General features: G+C 39.5%; 1 protein-coding gene across 1 annotated transcript; it reads right to left on the reverse strand.

Annotated features, from left to right (window-relative positions):
* Positions 1-1,618: 1,618 nt before the first annotated feature.
* Positions 1,619-15,657, reverse strand: LOC142487782 (patched domain-containing protein 3-like). The gene is made up of 4 exons (XM_075587654.1): positions 14,888-15,657; positions 13,577-13,698; positions 6,251-6,396; positions 1,619-3,863 (listed from the first exon to the last, which is right to left on the reverse strand). Exons 1-4 carry the CDS (start codon positions 15,638-15,640, stop codon positions 2,212-2,214), a joined length of 2,673 nt encoding a protein of 890 aa, XP_075443769.1. The 5' UTR covers positions 15,641-15,657; the 3' UTR covers positions 1,619-2,211.
* Between the last annotated feature and the right edge of the window lie 2,778 nt (positions 15,658-18,435).

Genomic DNA, 18,435 nt, shown 5'->3' on the forward strand with positions numbered 1-18,435 from the left:
AGTTGAAAGTGTAAAACAGGTGTTGTGGATTGGAGGGCGTGGCAGATCTGAGGGAGTAAATGTTTTTGTTTAGAAAGGAATAGGTCAATATTATAGGCACAGACAATTAATCTTTAGTGTATGAAATCTACTGTAGAGTGTGATTTCCTACATTGGCGTTCGCACTGCGGGAGCATCTCTGAAGGTATCATGTGTGTGCCATGGTTGATGCTTGGTGGAACTGTAGCAGCAAGTTATCGCAGGAGCAATCTGGTGAAGGGTAAATGAGCGAGATTTATCATATACTGTAGGATTTATCATATACTGGACTAGGGAGGGTAGATAGGGGAAGAAGTTGATGAGGGAAAAGTTGAGGAGATGGCGATCAGAGACAGGGTATTGTGAGTAATCGAAATTAGAGGGAGCTGAGAAAGCACAAGATCAGATATGAGAGTGTATCTGTTAGCTAAGGAATTTCTTTGTTAAAAGGTGCATTGTCTATCTGCCAGAGGGCGTTTAAGTTAAGTGATAATATATTACCTTCAATGTGCAACTGAAAAAGGGGGAGCTGGTTATACAGTCTTAAACGTAACTCCTTTCTGAAGGCCTCTAATATTAGATGGAGATCATTTGGATGATTTCAATCATTTGGATTGACACATCAAGTTGTATGTATAATATGTCTTCTTAGTACATCAGGGAAATTAATAAATAGAAATTAATTTGGCATTGTAGTCTGATGGTTGGTTGAGACTCTTTCTTTTGCTGGGTGTGTAAATTCTGGCTTGGCACAGGGTAATCAATACCCGAGCAGTCTCTTCAGAATGAGGTCGGATGCTCAATGTCCATTCTGACTGCACCCAGATTGACATGTACCTTTGTTCACAGTCTAGTCTAGTGTAGCATTTACTGTATGATAGTAGTAACCTTACTTTATATCATATTTTGTTACTGTATATAACTTTGTCAACTTTATATTAGTATTAGCCAGAATGTTTCTCTGATTTACTTCCATGCTCTATTCATTGAAACACCAGTTTAACCATTCACTCATTTTTGTGAAACAATCAATTTTTACATTCCTTCAGCCATACAGTATACTACTGTCAAAATTAAAAAGACTCAGAAGTTTGACAATCAAACTGTGTACACTGTATGCAAGTAAGTAATTAATAGAACAATGAATTCCCCTTCAGTGTTGGAGGGTTCTGTCATATTCGTTGCCACGGCCCCTCTGGTAATAGCAATCTTATGATCGCTCCGGAGTGATCACGTGATTGCTGTGATGTCACCGGGAGGCTGAGGTCTTCCGATAAAACTGTAGTCATCCCTGGTCAGGATTTGTACTGCAGTAGAAAAGGCCTATAAATAAATGAATTACAAGATACATCATACGGGCATCCAGGGTGCCATAAATGTGGACGAGCAAGTTAAATATTAAAATTAAGTACAATAAAAATTTAGTGTGAAATAAAAAAAAGGTTATACTGCATAAGGTTGTCTTATTTTTTTTTCCAGCTAGTCCGTTAATGCAACATTTGTTTATATTTTAACTTTCATATTTTTGAACCCCCTCTTGTATATTATTCTGTTTTTGTTCTTAAACAAAAATAAGCAATTCAATAAAATAAAAATTCAAGTACATATAATGATCAAATTTGTATTGGTAATAGGAAATTGTCTTTTATAAATTAAATACATGGTTAGAAACTTTATTAAATAAATGTACACAGTTCTCTAATTATATCAATACAGAAATACACTGTGAATATGTAACAAAGTACATGCTCAACTAATTAACGGTGGCATGAATAATTCAAGTTGAATACATTGATTGTGAGAAGAAACAAATACATTTGGATAGAAGGTTATCAGAGAATGCAAAGATGATTAAAGCACAAAAGTTGTTTTCTTTTTTTTTTGTCATTGGGGAAGAAACAATGAGGAGATTGGCTTTCTATATTTTTGCTTATTTGAGTTTTACGAAAAAAAATCTACACTTTCCTTTATTTTGATTGCACTTTGAAAAATGCATAGGCTGTGGTTACAGAATATGTATGTTATCTGCATGCCAGAAGGCAAACGGGCAACATGATTAAACATGTGTACAAAACCAGTCTGCTGAGCAAACGTTTTCATTCAGTAGACATATCATTATTTAAAATACAGAAGAAAAAAAAAAAACTATGGACAGTCAGGATCTGGAGAAAAATCTATAATGTAAACAATAATCTAATTAGTTGACATGGTTGTCAATTTTTTGTCCAGCTTGTTTTCAGAACACTCAAAACTGTTTGGATCTGTTATGGTATCAGCACTTGTTCCATCTTTGGATTCTTTCACTTTAATGTTACGGCATTTTCTCCCACAGTTTCCAAACAGAGTTAAAAACACCGGAAGAAAAACCAGTCCGTGGAGTGCTCCAAAAGTGATGACAAGAAACATGATCTTGAAAAATGTTCTGAAGATGTAACTCGCTGCTGCGGAAAGTGCTACAACCCCCAAGATTGTTGATAGAGCTCCCTGTAGAATGGGGTAACCAAGGAAATGCAAGGCATCAATCACCCTATCATTTGCATTCAAATTCTCATTGGAAACATATGCGTATGAAATATGAGCTGAAAAGTCTACTGAGAACCCAATGCAAATAACAAGATTAATCATTGAAATGGAATCTAAGTTGACATTCCAATAAGCCATGAAACCGGCAACTCCGACAATAATTGAAGCAATTGCAAATGTCACCCACAAGGAACATAGCGGGTTTGGAATTAACAATAATGAGATGACCAGCATAACGGCTGCAGCAACAAGAACGTTTTGAATAGTATTCTGGATTATGACAACATACTGATCAAAGTATATAAATGCTGGGTGATAAACCAATAATGGTATATCACAGCTCTTTGACGTGTCCCGGAGCTGGTTTAACATTTCCTTCTCATGAACTGCACTAGTTACATTAACAGTCTGAATGAAGAAACGAGAGGCGGTTATATTTTTCGCCTGAATATCAACATCCTGTTCAAAATCTGGAAACATAACAAATAATTGAGTTAAATTGATAATAAAGGAATTTTGATTATTTATATCCAGCATAAGTGGTTGAGAAATAGTTACATATACTCGTAACCATGACTCAGAATATGTTTTATCAATATAGGAATTATTTTCTAATGCTTCCATGCAGCTTTCAATTTTATTACGAGTATTTATATCCCAGTAGTCTATTTCTTTCGTAACGGCAACCATAACCCTGGGACCGTACTCTGAAAAATACAATTTTTCCTTGTCATAAAATGAAGCTACATATGAATTATCAGCAGCCAGATTACTCAGATCTATTCCTTCCTGTATCTGAAGACAGCCATAAATGCTGCTAGCTAAATATACACCATAGAGCACTAGCACCATTATCTTGGTCCAGATGTTTGTGATGAATGGCCCATAATGCTTATGAAAGAAAACAGTAACTGGATGCTCAATCTCTGTACCTGTGTTTAGGTCATATGACCCCCCAACACAACATGCATTGTAGATAGAGGAACGCGTTGTGTCAGCTTGGTTGTTCACCTTTGTACAAGCCATCCAATGCCTGTTACTCTCTTCTCGTCTACCATTTAGGGCCATAAAAGCTCCAAAGCAGGTGATGTTGTAGATAAAACAAAATAATACTGCAGTTCCAGTATAAATGCAAAACGATTTCACTGATTGAAAGGAAGTCATAATTCCTATGTAGAAGGCTAAAACATCTGTAAGTGTTGTAATGGTTATTGATACCGCCGCCTCTGCATATGTATCTGCCATTCGTTCTTCAACTTTACTTTTAACTTTAGTCCGTTGCCAGCACGAGATCATGATAAACATGTCATCCACCCCGATGCCTATAATAAAAAGTAACATAGTAATCACAATAAGGAAAAGCAAATAAATGTGTTTATCAACGATAGCTTCTCGAAATACCCACACTAAGGAAAAAATGAAATATCAACTTTTTATAATGAATAATTATTATTGCTTAATAGACATTAAAAATCCAACGGAAGTGACAGTCAATTAAATGGAAAAATAGATATCTGCAACTATTTAATGTATGTAATTGTGATTCTTTGATTCCTATGTGCACGCTACCACCTCGTCCTGGCTGTGCAAGAGATGTATCACTTTTTTGCAATCAACGAAAGCCACATAGGCAGTGGATACTCTCTGAATTATCCACTGCCTGTTACCACTTCACGTCTGGTAAGTGGGTTTTTCAGCCGCAGCAGCAGATCTACCAGTGGGACCTATTCCATATTCATAATCATATTTATATTATCATATATTATTCTTTATGTTCTTAACTTGTGTTTTTTTATTAAATGTGTTATTTTTATCAGTCACCTGTTGTTCATCTCAGCATCTTGTTTTTATGTTATAGTTTGTCTTGAATTTACTATACAGTATCACGCTATGTATTTTTGTTTGTTTTTATTCTATGTGCGATAATTCATCGATTGGAGCACATCCTTGGATCTGTTACAGTCACCAGCCCTGGTTGTATATATCCTTTTTTATCACATTATTTGTATGTGCAGGGCGCCAGAGATATAACATCTTTTCTACATATTGTTCCTCTGACCTGGGGGTCAGAGTTATATCACAGGCAGCCGCCTCTATTCGTATTATAGAATAACAGGCCATCATATTAAATCACACTTGGTGATAATTATTACATTAGTCACACACTTCTCTCAGATCTAGCGCTACCTTTCTTTGTTTTCCTTTACATTTTTGATTGATACATGCAAATCCCAGCTTAATAATCAAAACATTCACTTTATCAAATTCAAACTAGTTTGTCGGGTCTGACTTCGCTTCAAGAAGCTTGGCAATGAAAATCCAAAAATTGTAATTTAGACTTTATGTATTTTGTGGTTTTCCTTATTTCAAATGTCTAAACTTTTGTTTGGTGCCCCTACCCCTGTGTTTTAATTCGCTGTATTCTAAACCTCTTCTGTCAAGCACTCTGTACAGGGCCGGTGAAAAGGCATTCGGCACACTAGGTGAACCTTCAACCCCTCATGTATAGCTGAAGAGCATTTTCCATATGCCTCGTGAAAATAAATAGATCCATTTTTTATACATATTATATACTTTGGTCTTGTTACATACAGTATACCCCATAATGCTGATAGTGAACCAGCTAGAACTCACAGCACAAAATTCTTACACAAATATAAGCCAATGATTGCCAGGCAACACTCATACAGTATGCAAATGAGGGAGCTAACAGACATTCTTTTCCCCTATATTTACTGTAGCTTAGTGGTTCCCTGTTAAAGTCAGGGAAGCTAAAGTCTCTTAACTATTTAGGTAACATTAGTTGCCCCGATTTAATGGAGCTTTGAGGATCTACCTCATAATGTGAGAAACTGATATCCATCTAAGCAGTCTAGCAAATAAAAAATTCCTGTGTTCTTTACACGGCTTGATGGCAGTGCCCGGGGGGAACTGCACCGGGCCCCACGCTTACAGGGGTCCCACGTTCTTCCCCGGCCCAACTTCTTTAATCATAATTGAAATGTTGTGGTGGTTACATTAACTACCAAGACATTTAAACTAAGATTACCAACGATAGGCTGGGGGGCAGGGAGCAGGGCTTCTGTAAGAGCCGGCATCCCCAGGTAATACGCGTCACCACGGATGACGACACGTCACCATGATGACATGACGTTACTTGACATAATCATGTGATGCGAGGGCAGCTCTAGAGGGGGTAAGAGATCCCATGTGTACACAGTGCACTGGACTCGCCATATTCCCATCTGGCCCTGTTACACAGAGATATATCTTGTACTCCTTAATATAGAAACTAGATGCACATTTTATGTACTAAATTAATGTTTCTAGTTGCTGAATTTGAGAAATATATTTAAGCAGAAAGGTCCTCCTACAGACCCCCCATTTTTTAGGATTTGAACCACAGGGTCTTCAATGTGGATTGCAGTAGTCAGAGCCTTTGAGATTCTAGCGTTGAGAAATATTTTTACATTTTATTTTGCCTACTTTTAAAATGGCTTTCATTGGACACCCAAACTGATTGGCTTTCTAGCAGTTTCTTGTCAGCCGCCAACCTTGTGAAACCTACTGCTTCCCCGACTGGGTAAAGATGAATTGGTAACATCTTCCTACTTAGAGGCAAACAGGTGTAGGCGTCTTTCACGCCAAAAAAACCCCACAGCATGAAATGTATATACAAAAACCAGCTTGATCCTTTTTTCACACTTACCTAGAATAAGAAACGGTGCATTTGCTACTGTTACAACAAAAGGCACTCCACAAAGCAAAATAAGTCCAAAGCTACTCAAGACGGCTAACCCAGAGGAAACCACTCCAAATGTAGCAACCCACACTTTATTCCTTACACAGTCAAATCTACAAAAAAGGAGATTAAAGAAGTTAATGTATTATTAGGTACCATATGGTATTAATAATGTATATGTTTATACTGTAGCACCCTACAAAGTTGGGCCTAGTAAGTTTATATAATGTGGAATATTAAAGGCTATAGCCAAATGGCTACATTGATTTCAGATAGAGCACCCTGTGTTACCCTTTTAGGAGGTGATAGTCTTGGAAGGGTTAAGATAATCACATGTGTGTGTGTATACATAGCTCACCCATGTGGTGAACAGTCTGTAATAGTTTATCTTTCTTTTTAAAGCATACTGTAAGAGAGAGAGGGGGATGATAGAAGGTGGGGGGATGGAAGAAAGAGATAGTGGAGGGAGAGGGAGAAAGAAAGTGGAGAGTGATTGAGACAGAGGGGGGGGTGAGAGTAAGAGAGATAGGGAGGGAAGAGTGGGAGAGAGGGAGGATAGAGTGTGCGAGAGAGAGAGAGAGAGAGGGAAGAGAGAGAGAGACAGAGGGGAAGTGTGAAAGAGGGTAGAGAGAGAGTGGGGAGAGTGAGAGAGATAGGAGAAGAGTGCGAGAGAGGGGGAAGGAATGAGAGGGGGAAGAGGGAGAAAAGTAAAAAACGGGGGTGAGAGAGAGAGGGGAGGGCATGAGAGAAAGAGGTGGGTGGGGGGGAGAGTCACAGAGAGAGACTGGGGAAGAGTGAGGTGGAAGAGTTAGAGAGGTGGGGAATAGTCAGAGAGAGAGAGGTGTGGAGTATGAGATAGAGGCAGGGGGAGACTGAGAGAGTGAGAGAGGGAGAAAGAGACAGAGAGAGGGGGTAAGTGACAGAAAGATAGAGTGGGTAAAAAGTGAGAAAGATAGATGTGAGAGAGGGAAAAGAGTTTGTGAGAGGGGGGACCGTGAGATAGAGAGTGGGCAAGAGTGAGACAGAGAGGGGGGCTGGAACAGAGAGAGGTGGGGAAAGTGAGAGAGATAGGGTGAAGGAAAGTGCAGACAGGGGGGGAGAGTGAGAGAGATATGGCAAAGAGTGGGAGAGGGGGAGAGTGAGAGAGTGATAGAGGGAGAGGAAGAGTAAAAAAAGATATATTGGGAGAAAATCAGAGCGAGGGGGAAGCATATGAGACTATGGGGAGGGTCAGAGAGAGTGAAGAGTGAAAGAGATAGAGATAGAGATAGCGATAGAGATAGAGAGAGAGAGAGAGAGAGCAGGAAAACTGAGACAGGTAGGGAAAGGAGAGTGAGAAAGAACGAGGGGGAAAGAGTGACAGAAGGGGGGGAGAAGTAGAAAATAGGGAGAGAGGGGGAGTGAGAGAGAGAAAGGGGGAGAAAGAGAAACGGGGTTAGAGAGAGTGAGGAAAGAAATAGAGAGGGAGAGAGGAAGAGAGAGAGAAAGTAAAGGGGGAGGAAGAAGGAAGGTGGGCAGAGAGGGAGAAAGAGGGGGAAAGGGTGATTGAGATAGAGGGGGAATGAGAGTAAGAGAGATAGGGGAGGAAGAGTGTGAGAGAGGGGGAAGCATGAAAGAGAGAGACAGAGGGGAAGCGGGAGAGGGGGGAGAGTGTGAGAGGAATAGGAGAAGAGATAGGGGGGAAGAGTGAGAGATAGAGGGAAGAAGTGAGAGGGGCAATTTTTTTTAGAGAGAATTTGGATCCAACTCAAATTGGGCAGTTCCTTTTATCCACGGATAAGGGAGGGGGAAGAAAGATAGTGTGTCAGAAAACATGTTTTATTTAATCTCTATCAGAATATGAAGAGAGAGCAAATATATTGGAGATAGGGAAAAAGCAGAGATATTAAACAAATTATTTGCCTCTGTACTTACCAGGGAAGAATACATGGCAATAATAGTACTACAGGAACAAGCCACAACCTCTATACTAACAAATAATTGGTTAACTGAGGAAGAAGTTCATAGGCGATGATACAATTAAAGTAAATAGGCACCTGGCTTTGGATGGCATACATCCAAGAGTTCTTAAGGAGCTAAATCGGGTAATAGCCAAACCATTACATTTAATATGCAAGGACTCTATTTCTACAGGCACAGTACCACAAAATTGGCATAAAGCAGACGTGGTGCATATGTTTAAAAATTGAGCTAGATCACAACCACAGAATTACAGACCTGAAAGCCTCATATTAATAGTGGGGAAGCTATTTGAAGTTTAGTATGGGATAATATTTAGGAATACCTAATTGAAAACAAAATTATTAGTAATAGCATGGATTTATGAAGGATAGGTCATGCCAAACTAACCTTATTAGTTTCTTTGAGGAGGTAAGTAGGAATTTAGACTAGGGTAATGCAGTTGAGTAGATTTTGCAAAGGCTTTTGATACGGTTCCACACAAGAGGTTAGTGTACAAAATAAAGCAAATAGGACTCGGTAAAAATATTTTCACCTGAATTGAAAACTGTTTGAAGGATAAACAGCAGAGAGTTGTCGTAAATGGAACTTTTTCAGGCTGAAGTTGTGAGGGAATACCTCAAGGATCGGTACTGGGACCCATACTTTTTAACTTGTTTATTAATGACATGAGGTTGGCATAGAGAGCAAAGTCTCCATCTTTGCTGAGAACTCTAAATTGTATATGGTAGTAGAATCATAGCAGAATGTAATTTCTCTCCAGAAGGACTTGAAAAGAATGGAAACTTGGGCAGGTCAATGGAATATGAGGTTGGTCCCCGCAGACCCGTAGGGACCACCCGAGGGCCCCAGACCTCCGTGGGAACCACCCGAGGACTCAGACACCTGTGGGGCTGACCCGGGGAGCCCCAGACACCCGTGGGCCCAAATGTGGAGACCCCATTTGGGGCCCACGGTGACCCGTGGGGACCACCCAGAGGCCCACGGCACCTGGCGGGGTCCACCCGGAGGCCTCCAGACCCTGGAGTACTGGTACACTGTGGGGCATGCGGACACCCGCCAGGACCACCGGGGACTCCCGTGGGCCTGGCGTATTAACTCTGTATTTAAATTAATAAATCATATAATTATGGGGGGGCATAGGGGTGGGTGGGTTATGTCTTGTTTATTAAATATAGTGATGTTTATTGAGGGTAGCGGGGGTGGGGGAAGGGGGTTTTGTCCCCAAGCCAGGGTGAGTAGGCCTCCCGATGGGTTGTGGGTGAGGGTGGTTAGGCCTCACAGGGTGGGTAGTGGGGGAGGGTGGTTAGGCATCCCAAGTGGTGGGTGAGGGTGGGTTAACCCCTTAATTACTATAGCAGTTAATGACCGCCAAGGGGATTAAGGGGTTAGGAGCATTACATTGGCTCTTTTTATTCTTGTGTATGTTTTGTAGCACCGGAGGGACATGGGCAGGATGAGGATGAAGACAGCCTTCATCGTGGGTGCCAGGAAAGGGTGAGTGCAATATGTATTTACTGTATTTTTGTGATTCATGTATTTTAAATGGGCAAATGCACTATTAGCCATAAGTGGATAATAGTAATTTTGCCCATTACTGTAGTGTATGTGTTAGGGGGCAAGGGTGTATTTATTTTAAAATATTGTTTATTTTTTTGGGGCACACCATTGGTACCGCAGACCCCCGGACGCCTGCGGGGACCCCCGGACACCCGCGGGGACCCCGGGATGCCCACGGGGATCACCCGGTGACACTTGTGGGGTCAGCCGGGGATGCCCGCCGGCCTGTTGTATTGTGTCTCACTGTATGTGTGAGTCTCTGTCTGCGTTTGTGTCTCAGTCTCTGTGTATGTATTTGTTTGTGTCTTTGTCTCTGTGTGTGTCTTTGTCTCTCTGTGTGTATTTGTGTGACTGTGTGTGTCTGTCTCTGTGTGTGTGTGTCTCTGTCACTGTGTGTGTATTTGTGTCTCTCTGTATGTGTGTGTCTCTGTCTGCGTGTGTGTCTTAGTGTGTGTTTGTGTCTTTGTCTCTGTGTGTGTGTATCTCGGTCTCTGTGTGTGTGTATCTGTGTCTCTGTCTCTTTGTGTGTGTGTATCTCTGTCTCTCTGTGTTTTTGTCTGTGTGTGTGTCTCTGTGTGTGTGTGTGTGTGTCTCTCTCTCTCTCTGTGTTTCTGTGTGTCTCTCTCTCTCTCTCTCTCTCTCTGTATGTCTATGTCTGTGTGTATGTGTCTCTGTCTCTGTCTCTCTGTCTCTCTGTCTCTGTCTCTCTGTCTCTGTCTCTCTGTCTCTCTCTCTGTCTCTCTCTGTCTCTCTCTGTCTCTGTCTCTCTCTGTCTCTGTCTCTTTCTCTCTCTCTCTCTCTCTCTCTCTGGGTGGGTGTGTGTCTGTCTCTGTGTGTGTGTCTCTGTGTGTGTGTGTCTGTGTGTGCATGTGTGTCTTTGTCTCTGTGTGTATCTTGGTCTCTGTGTGTTTATCTCTGTATGTATGTGTGTGCGTCTGTCTGTGTATGTCAATTTCTCTCTCTCTGTGTATATGTGTGTGTGTGCCTCTGTCTCTGTGTGGGTGTGTCTGTGTGTGTATGTCTCATTGTGTGTGTCTCTCTGTCTGTGTGTGTGTCTCTCTCTCTCTCTCTCTCTCTCTCTCTCTCTCTCTCTCTCTCCGTGTCTCTTTCTCTATGTGTATCTCTCTTTTTCTTCATGTGTATGTCTCTCTTTTTAACAATCCACACGCAGATTTTGTGTGTGGAACGAATTTCGGCAAAATAATCAGCGGAATTTCGGAAACCTAATTTTGACAGTGTTGCCCATCTCTAAAGAGAGGGGGGATGGATAGAGAGAGGGACGGAAGAGTGTGGAAGAGTGGGAGTAGAGGGGGAGGAATAGTGTGTGTGAGAGAGAGAGGGGGTAGAGTCAGGGAAAGAGAGGGAGGGGAAAGAATGAGAAAGAGAAGGGAAGAGAGAGAGAGAGAGAGAGAGAGAGAGAGAGAGAGAGAGAGAGAGAGAGAGAGAGAGGTGAGTGTTTTAAGATATAAGGGCAATAGGAAGAGAGGTGAAGAGTGAGAGAGGCATGGAAGAGGGAGAGAAGGAGGGTGAGAGAGAGGAATAGTGTGTGAGAGAGAGAGAGGGGGTAGAGTCAGGGAAAGAGAGGGAGGGGAAAGAATGAGAAAGAGAAGGGGAGAGAGAGAGAGATGTGAGTGTTTTGAGATATAAGGGCAATAGGGAGAGAGGTGAAGAGTGAGAGAGGCATGGAAAATGGCAAGAAGGAGGGTGAGTCTGTGTGTGTATGTCTCATTGTGTGTGTCTCTCTGTCTGTGTGTGTGTCTCTCTCTCTCTCTCTCTCTCTCTCTCTCTCTCTCTCCGTGTCTCTTTCTCTATGTGTATCTCTCTTTTTCTTCATGTGTATGTCTCTCTTTTTAACAATCCACACGCAGATTTTGTGTGTGGAACGAATTTCGGCAAAATAATCAGCGGAATTTCGGAAACCTAATTTTGACAGTGTTGCCCATCTCTAAAGAGAGGGGGGATGGATAGAGAGAGGGACGGAAGAGTGTGGAAGAGTGGGAGTAGAGGGGGAGGAATAGTGTGTGTGAGAGAGAGAGGGGGTAGAGTCAGGGAAAGAGAGGGAGGGGAAAGAATGAGAAAGAGAAGGGAAGAGAGAGAGAGAGAGAGAGAGAGAGAGAGAGAGGTGAGTGTTTTAAGATATAAGGGCAATAGGAAGAGAGGTGAAGAGTGAGAGAGGCATGGAAGAGGGAGAGAAGGAGGGTGAGAGAGAGGAATAGTGTGTGAGAGAGAGAGAGGGGGTAGAGTCAGGGAAAGAGAGGGAGGGGAAAGAATGAGAAAGAGAAGGGGAGAGAGAGAGAGATGTGAGTGTTTTGAGATATAAGGGCAATAGGGAGAGAGGTGAAGAGTGAGAGAGGCATGGAAAATGGCAAGAAGGAGGGTGAGAGAGAGGGGAAAGAGTGAAAGAGAGGGTGGGAGAGTAAGAGGGTGAGACTGAGAAGGGGCGAATGATAGAGGTGGAAGAGAGATAGAGGGGTGGAAGCAACTTTTTATTCTTGACTTTCCTTTTCAGGAACATTAATTTAATGTGGGTATATAAAGGGTATATGAAGGTGTGCAGTTAGCCCCCTCCTGCTGTGGGGGAGTGTACTTTATATTTCTTTTCAAAATGTGGACCCTGAGCAAAGTAACGTTTTACAGCTTGCTTGATCCTCTCCATGGATCTACCTGTTTTTAAAGAAGGGTCAATGCCACCTACCTGACCTTTATATAGTACTTCTAGAAAGGATCCTGCTTACATATACCGCTGAATTGATAAGGGGGACGGCAAAGGTTGTAACTTTGGCCTACTTAATTTTTTTTATAACCTTAGCCTTATAAATCATTTTGGAGATATAGTTTTATTTTATTGGTAATACATTCTTCTTTAACAACCCTTGTGGCAGAAATGGGCATATAAATGATAATTTACTAATCACTGAAATATATAGAAACGTTTTATAATGCCGTCCCATTTAGCGGGTCCCCATTTTTTCTGTAGAAATTGCGTATACGTTTCGTTCTTCTTCCTGATAAAATATGTCACTGGGGAAATATCAAGTAATTCTCAATGAAATATTGAGAAAACTAATTCTGGCACTCTGTGTATATAGAATTATAATATTCAAATGTTCTATAAAAGAGCAAAAGCAACTGATACTGATGCATGTCATTCTACTTCTTTAATTAAAAATGTAATCTGTTAACGTGGTTCTTATTTTTAAATTCTCTATGAAATGCTGCTTATGCCTGTATTTTATTCATAACAATAATTTGTCATGTTTCATTTCAATGAAAGCGTTCTCTTTAGTTACATATTTTGGCCAGGAAATTAAAATCCTGCCACTATGCCTTTGCCAAGATAAAACCCGAAACACTAATCGTGGCCATCTTTATATCTGTCTCACAAACGGCTTTCTTTCATGAATATACTGTAGGAAGGTAAAAATGTGCAACACATGTAAAGCGTGTCTAGATTTTGAATAACTCCCTAGTCTAATGGGTTAAAGGAAATAGATATGTATATATAAATATACATTATAAGTAGACAGTTTTCTTTATGAATGTTTAGACACGCCTGGCAATATTTACTAACTGGTGCTAAACTGCATGGCATCTTATGGCCCATTCAGGGTGAGCACTGTTTAGTACATTTGGGCGGTAATGTTTTACAAAGAAAAATATGATGCATGTATTTTCATTAATATGTTTATTTATTTTTTATCTCAATCAAACTTTCTTCAAATGTGGATATATAACATGCTTTTTGCTTACATTTTTGTTGTATAAAATACATACCTTAAACAAGAGATAATGGAAAAGGTTATTGTGACAAAGTATGTGATGGAAAACAATGGAATCGCAGTCTTTGCGTTCCCTTCAAATTCCTGCTGTCGGGATACTGATGTGAAGTAAGATACCTGATGTAAAACAGGAAAATAGTTTTTGTGAATTATAGGTTTGTAGAATGCAATATTTCTATAAGGTGTTTGTTTCTAGATAGGTACCATGTACCATTTTTATTTTTTACACCCATGATGCACTGTATGGGTTGGGTTATACTGTCTTAAGGTCAGTTTCTTGCATTTAAACTACATTTAACACCAAAACTACAGCGATGAACTTTGATCAATTTCAATCATTTCCTAATTTAGAGAAACATGTATACATGAAAATTTCTATTCAATAGAAGCAACATGAGTAGCACAATAGTACAGTATACTGCATAACTAATCATTTAACAACTGAGAAATTAGTCTTGAATTACTGTACGCAAAAATAATACATATATGAATGTAGAATTTTAAAACCGAAAACTAATTCTTACAACAGAAAAAGGAAATATTATATCATTAAAAGTAAAAACTGATATGCCGTTAAATATTATAAAATCAATTACAGATCAAATGTTTTTCAAGAATGTTACCATCTGCATGAGAGAACTTAATGAGACCAGATCTGCCAGTAAAGAGATTATTTTTTAAATGTACTGAAGAAATTATTTTAGATTTCAATTTGTTTAATTGCAAATCTAGAAGAATTAATTGAAAGTTTGTATACTTTTTATCAAAATTATATACTGTATATACTGTAGATTGTGTGAAATACCTTTGATTCGCAAAAACAGTTTTTTATAAAGTAATAGAGAAGTACAGTATGTAGTCTACAAAATAACATCTTTTTCCCATCAAGTTGTTGCAATTAAATACATCTCAGAAGAACAGTTAATGCTAGTCTAGTCACAGTCTAATCTAACAAGCATCACAATTGTATAATATCTTCATTTTTCACAATCCAGCATAACCTGGCAAATGGTTTAATCCTTTTAATCATGTATATTTTATTTAACTATTATATGGTTAACATTTGTTTCCAGAAAAACAGACTTTCTCCTCGGCTCCAGGTCTTTTCCCCTCTGAGGAAGTGGCATAGTCAGATAACACATCAGGGGAGAAGACATATTTTTAGGTAAAAATGTCTTGCTGATTATAAATATAAAATTAGTGTTTGGAATAAATTGACCTCATGTGGAGCAGTACCTTCTAGTCTTTTTTTGTCTGTATTATTGGTTTCACTTTTCAGAGTATTAACAACAGGATCTCTTCTTACCTGTATAGATTTCAGTTGTAATGCATCTATTTCCTGAGGGATGGTTTTGATAAAGTAGTTGAGCCACTGCAGGTTGTTGTCTCGGTCCTCGTCACTGTCCTCTCTCAGGTAATACACCAACCTCAGGGCTTGGGCTGTCTGCACAGTGTTTGCTGGGCCCAGTGTTACACCACCGAGGTACCTGGCCAGGAACGTTCTATTCGGGAACATGGGATAAGCCACTTCTATTGTCTCTATCAGCTCAGGGTTACCTCTCAATGTGTCTAGCAGTGGATTGGATGAAACACAGGTGGGACCCCGGACTTGTGCACACAGCTGTTGAAAGTTGAGTCTCACATTACCTCCACCTCCTAGTCTTGTAATATTCAGGCTCTTCACCAGCTCATCCAACTGCAACATCTCCCGGATTGTGCTCACATTTAGGATATCATGTGGGGAACTGACAGCAATAAGCGAGGCAAAGGATCCTTCTGTATATAACCTTTGTGCGGAAAAGTGCCCAGAGTCATTGATAGGGAAGTGCGTCCTAATGAAGTCCCTCTCACCCTTAGCTGGACCACCAACTGGAGTGAACTGGTCTTCTATGTCATTAGCTTGTCTCTGGGGTAAAAAATAAAACCCCCCTCCTAACCCAGCAGATAAAACAATGGGAATTATTAGGAACCACCAGGGATATCTGCCAACCAGCATTCCCAGCCAGCGGAACCCACGGGAGAGAGGTCTCTCTAGACAGTCTGTGTGACACCTAGCCATTCTCAATAGCAAATGAACAACTCACATCAAGAATGGAAAAGGTAGGGATCTGGCAGCCTGATGTCAAAAGTAAACACAAGAAAAACAAACCCAACTTCCTCAAATGTACAGTTAATCTGAACAGCGTTGCCTATTGTTGCCAATTATTTTGTGCAGAACTGGACAATAAAGAAATTCAATTGATAGTGAACTTTGCCAACATACAGTAACAAATGTTACTGGTCTTCTTGGTTACAGCTCAAAAATGTTAGTTGTATAAATGAGTAACAACAGGGCTAATTTGGTTGAGTTCCTATCACAGGAAAACTTCATCCCCACATTCTATATAAATAAGTCAGTTTTTATTTATTTTCAAAGTACAACCTCACAAACATTACTAGAAATAAGCACAAAGAGAGAAAGGAAGAAAGGCATAATTCTGGTTTAGTAAAAAATATATATAGATATATTGTGGGCCACACACCCCAATTATCACTTACATATCAGAAATGATTCAGCAGCATCAGAGGGTATGGATGCAGCCTGTCGCCACTGTGGATATGACCTCCATACCCCCTTTTACCCTCTGATGCTGCTGAATCATTTCTGATATGTAAGTGATAATTGGGGCTTGAAGCCCACAATATATCTATATATTTTTACTAAACCGGAATTGTGCCTTTCTGCCTTTCTCCCTTCTGTACATGTTTTTGGGGTCCCCTGGTAGGGCCCTGAAGAGCCGAGGAACCGGCCCTAAGGAGGACAGAGCACGAGACTTTGTGTTTGTTTTTATTTTTGTAATGTTTTTTTTATTAATTAAGGGTATTAGAGTAGAGCACGGAAGCTTTTGTATTAATAGAAATAAAGTACCATTGGGAGAAAAGCGCTTAATGAAATAAAGTTATTATTATTATTAGTTAGACTAGTTATTTGCAATCTGAGGTAATAAGAAGCCTAAATTAGCATGTAACCTCCTTGATCATTTTACTGTTATTAAAAAAGGGGACACAACACATTCAGTTTAAAAACATGTTGTTTTGCAGCATAATTCTGATTTACAGTATCTTTTTTTTTATCAATTCAGCCAATACAAAAATAAAATAAAATCAATCCTAGTGGTGGCGGCGAAATTAAGAAACTACATTATGTCAAAGGGCAGTCTATTAGATTTTCAAATTGCAAACAAGGATTACATACTGTATGGTTTTAGTAATTAGTGGGATGTAAGTCATAGTTTGATTATATTATCTTGTTGTTGTTTGTCATTGTACATGTAATGTTATTGTAATTGTTGTAATACATCCTATTCGTGGTAATGCTTTGAACATGTTTAGTATGTATGACTCATGTTTTCATTCTTAGATCTTGTGACAACCTCACCCCTAATGAAGCATCCCTTGGTGAGCAGATTACAATATGTCATCTCTACCAGGGGTCTATAGATATATATTATTATTTTGTTACTGTAGATATAACCTTGCCATTCTTGTGTATCTTTTGGTGGTCAGGTGCCAGCACCAAAGAGTTAATAATGACATTCAATACTGTAGTTTACAGCATCTCACTGATAAAATGTGAGTTTGCATACAAGGGGCTTTTGGATACCAGTGCATGGGAGCCCTTCCGTGTTGCAATAATGTCTTTCGAAGAGACTTTAGCACAGAGCAATGAGTTTTCATCAGAACATGATGACACTATTCCAAAAGTACACATTTCCTTTTGGAACATGTTTATTTGTGGAGCTATAGATTTTATAGACCCATGTTTTGCAATCCCATCATTTGCAACATCTGCATGGTTTTGTATAATTTTTTAATGTTAAGAGTAAAAACACAAAAAACAAATCCAACTTCTGCAGAAGTATAGTTAATGGGAAGAACCATAGTTTATTGATGACAGGCATATATTTCAGCATTAGACAATAAACACATTAAGATACAGAAATTAATGTTATTGGTCTCCTTGGTTACGTATCACAAATTTCAGTTGCTTAAATGTGTCAAGTCCGGACAGGACTTCTTTTTGTTACTGTTATATCACATAAACACTATATACACATTACAATTCTAAATAAACAAGTATATTTAAAGTCAGTTTTGGTTTCGTTTTAATATTCAACCGTGTAAACAAAAGAGAGCTTAAGCAGAAATGATTTCCTGTTAAAGAAGAGGATACTGTTTTTTCCTGATCAGGTACGTGCAATCGGAGGTAATCAAAGACCTACATGTGCCTCACATAACTCCAAGGGGCTATGTATAAAGTATCACTGTAAGTAAGAGAGACGCACACAAGAATGGCAAGTTAGTGTGTTTACGTGCATCAATGTATAAAGCCAATGTTTATCTGTTGTGCTGTGTGGGCATCAAAATCCTTTTCACAATCAAAAAAAATTACAGCGTTAGAGGTGGAGATTGAATGTTGTCTATGGTGCACAGATATAAATAATATGTAATATTTTTTTCCAGCGTATGCTGGAAGTGTAAGTCGACGCAAACATTTCTGAGTGCATCCATATGTATGAATAGTCGCTCTGATGACACTTCATCAGTCTACAATTTATGTCATTGATAAACTGTACTTTTGGTTCAGGGTAAAATAAGAGGTTAATTGTAAAATGAAATAAAATGAATATATCTCAATGAATAATGTACTTTTTTTTTATTGGGTTTCATTAATACTTGTAACATATTTATGTACATATAATTTAACATGATGCACTGCACTGCACTGCCTACATTCATTACATGAATAATAACAGTCTTTGTACATAGCACCCCATAAGCTGTGCATGTCACTTTTTTTAATCACAAGCCAAA

The sequence above is a fragment of the Ascaphus truei genome, chromosome 2 (assembly GCF_040206685.1).
Source record: "Ascaphus truei isolate aAscTru1 chromosome 2, aAscTru1.hap1, whole genome shotgun sequence".
NCBI classification, from domain to species: domain Eukaryota; kingdom Metazoa; phylum Chordata; class Amphibia; order Anura; family Ascaphidae; genus Ascaphus; species Ascaphus truei.

What these genes read in the sequence shown, in the direction of transcription:
- LOC142487782 (XM_075587654.1), bottom strand. Translation starts at nt 15,640, where the DNA reads ATGGCTAGGTGTCACACAGACTGTCTAGAGAGACCTCTCTCCCGTGGG. An exon ending in TCCATTATCTCTTGTTTAAG is followed by an intron (nt 6,397 to 13,576) that starts GTATGTATTTTA and finishes CCTTTTTTGTAG; the next exon opens with ATTTGACTGTGTAAGGAATA. An exon ending in TGCACCGTTTCTTATTCTAG is followed by an intron (nt 3,864 to 6,250) that starts GTAAGTGTGAAA and finishes TTTTTATTATAG; the next exon opens with GCATCGGGGTGGATGACATG.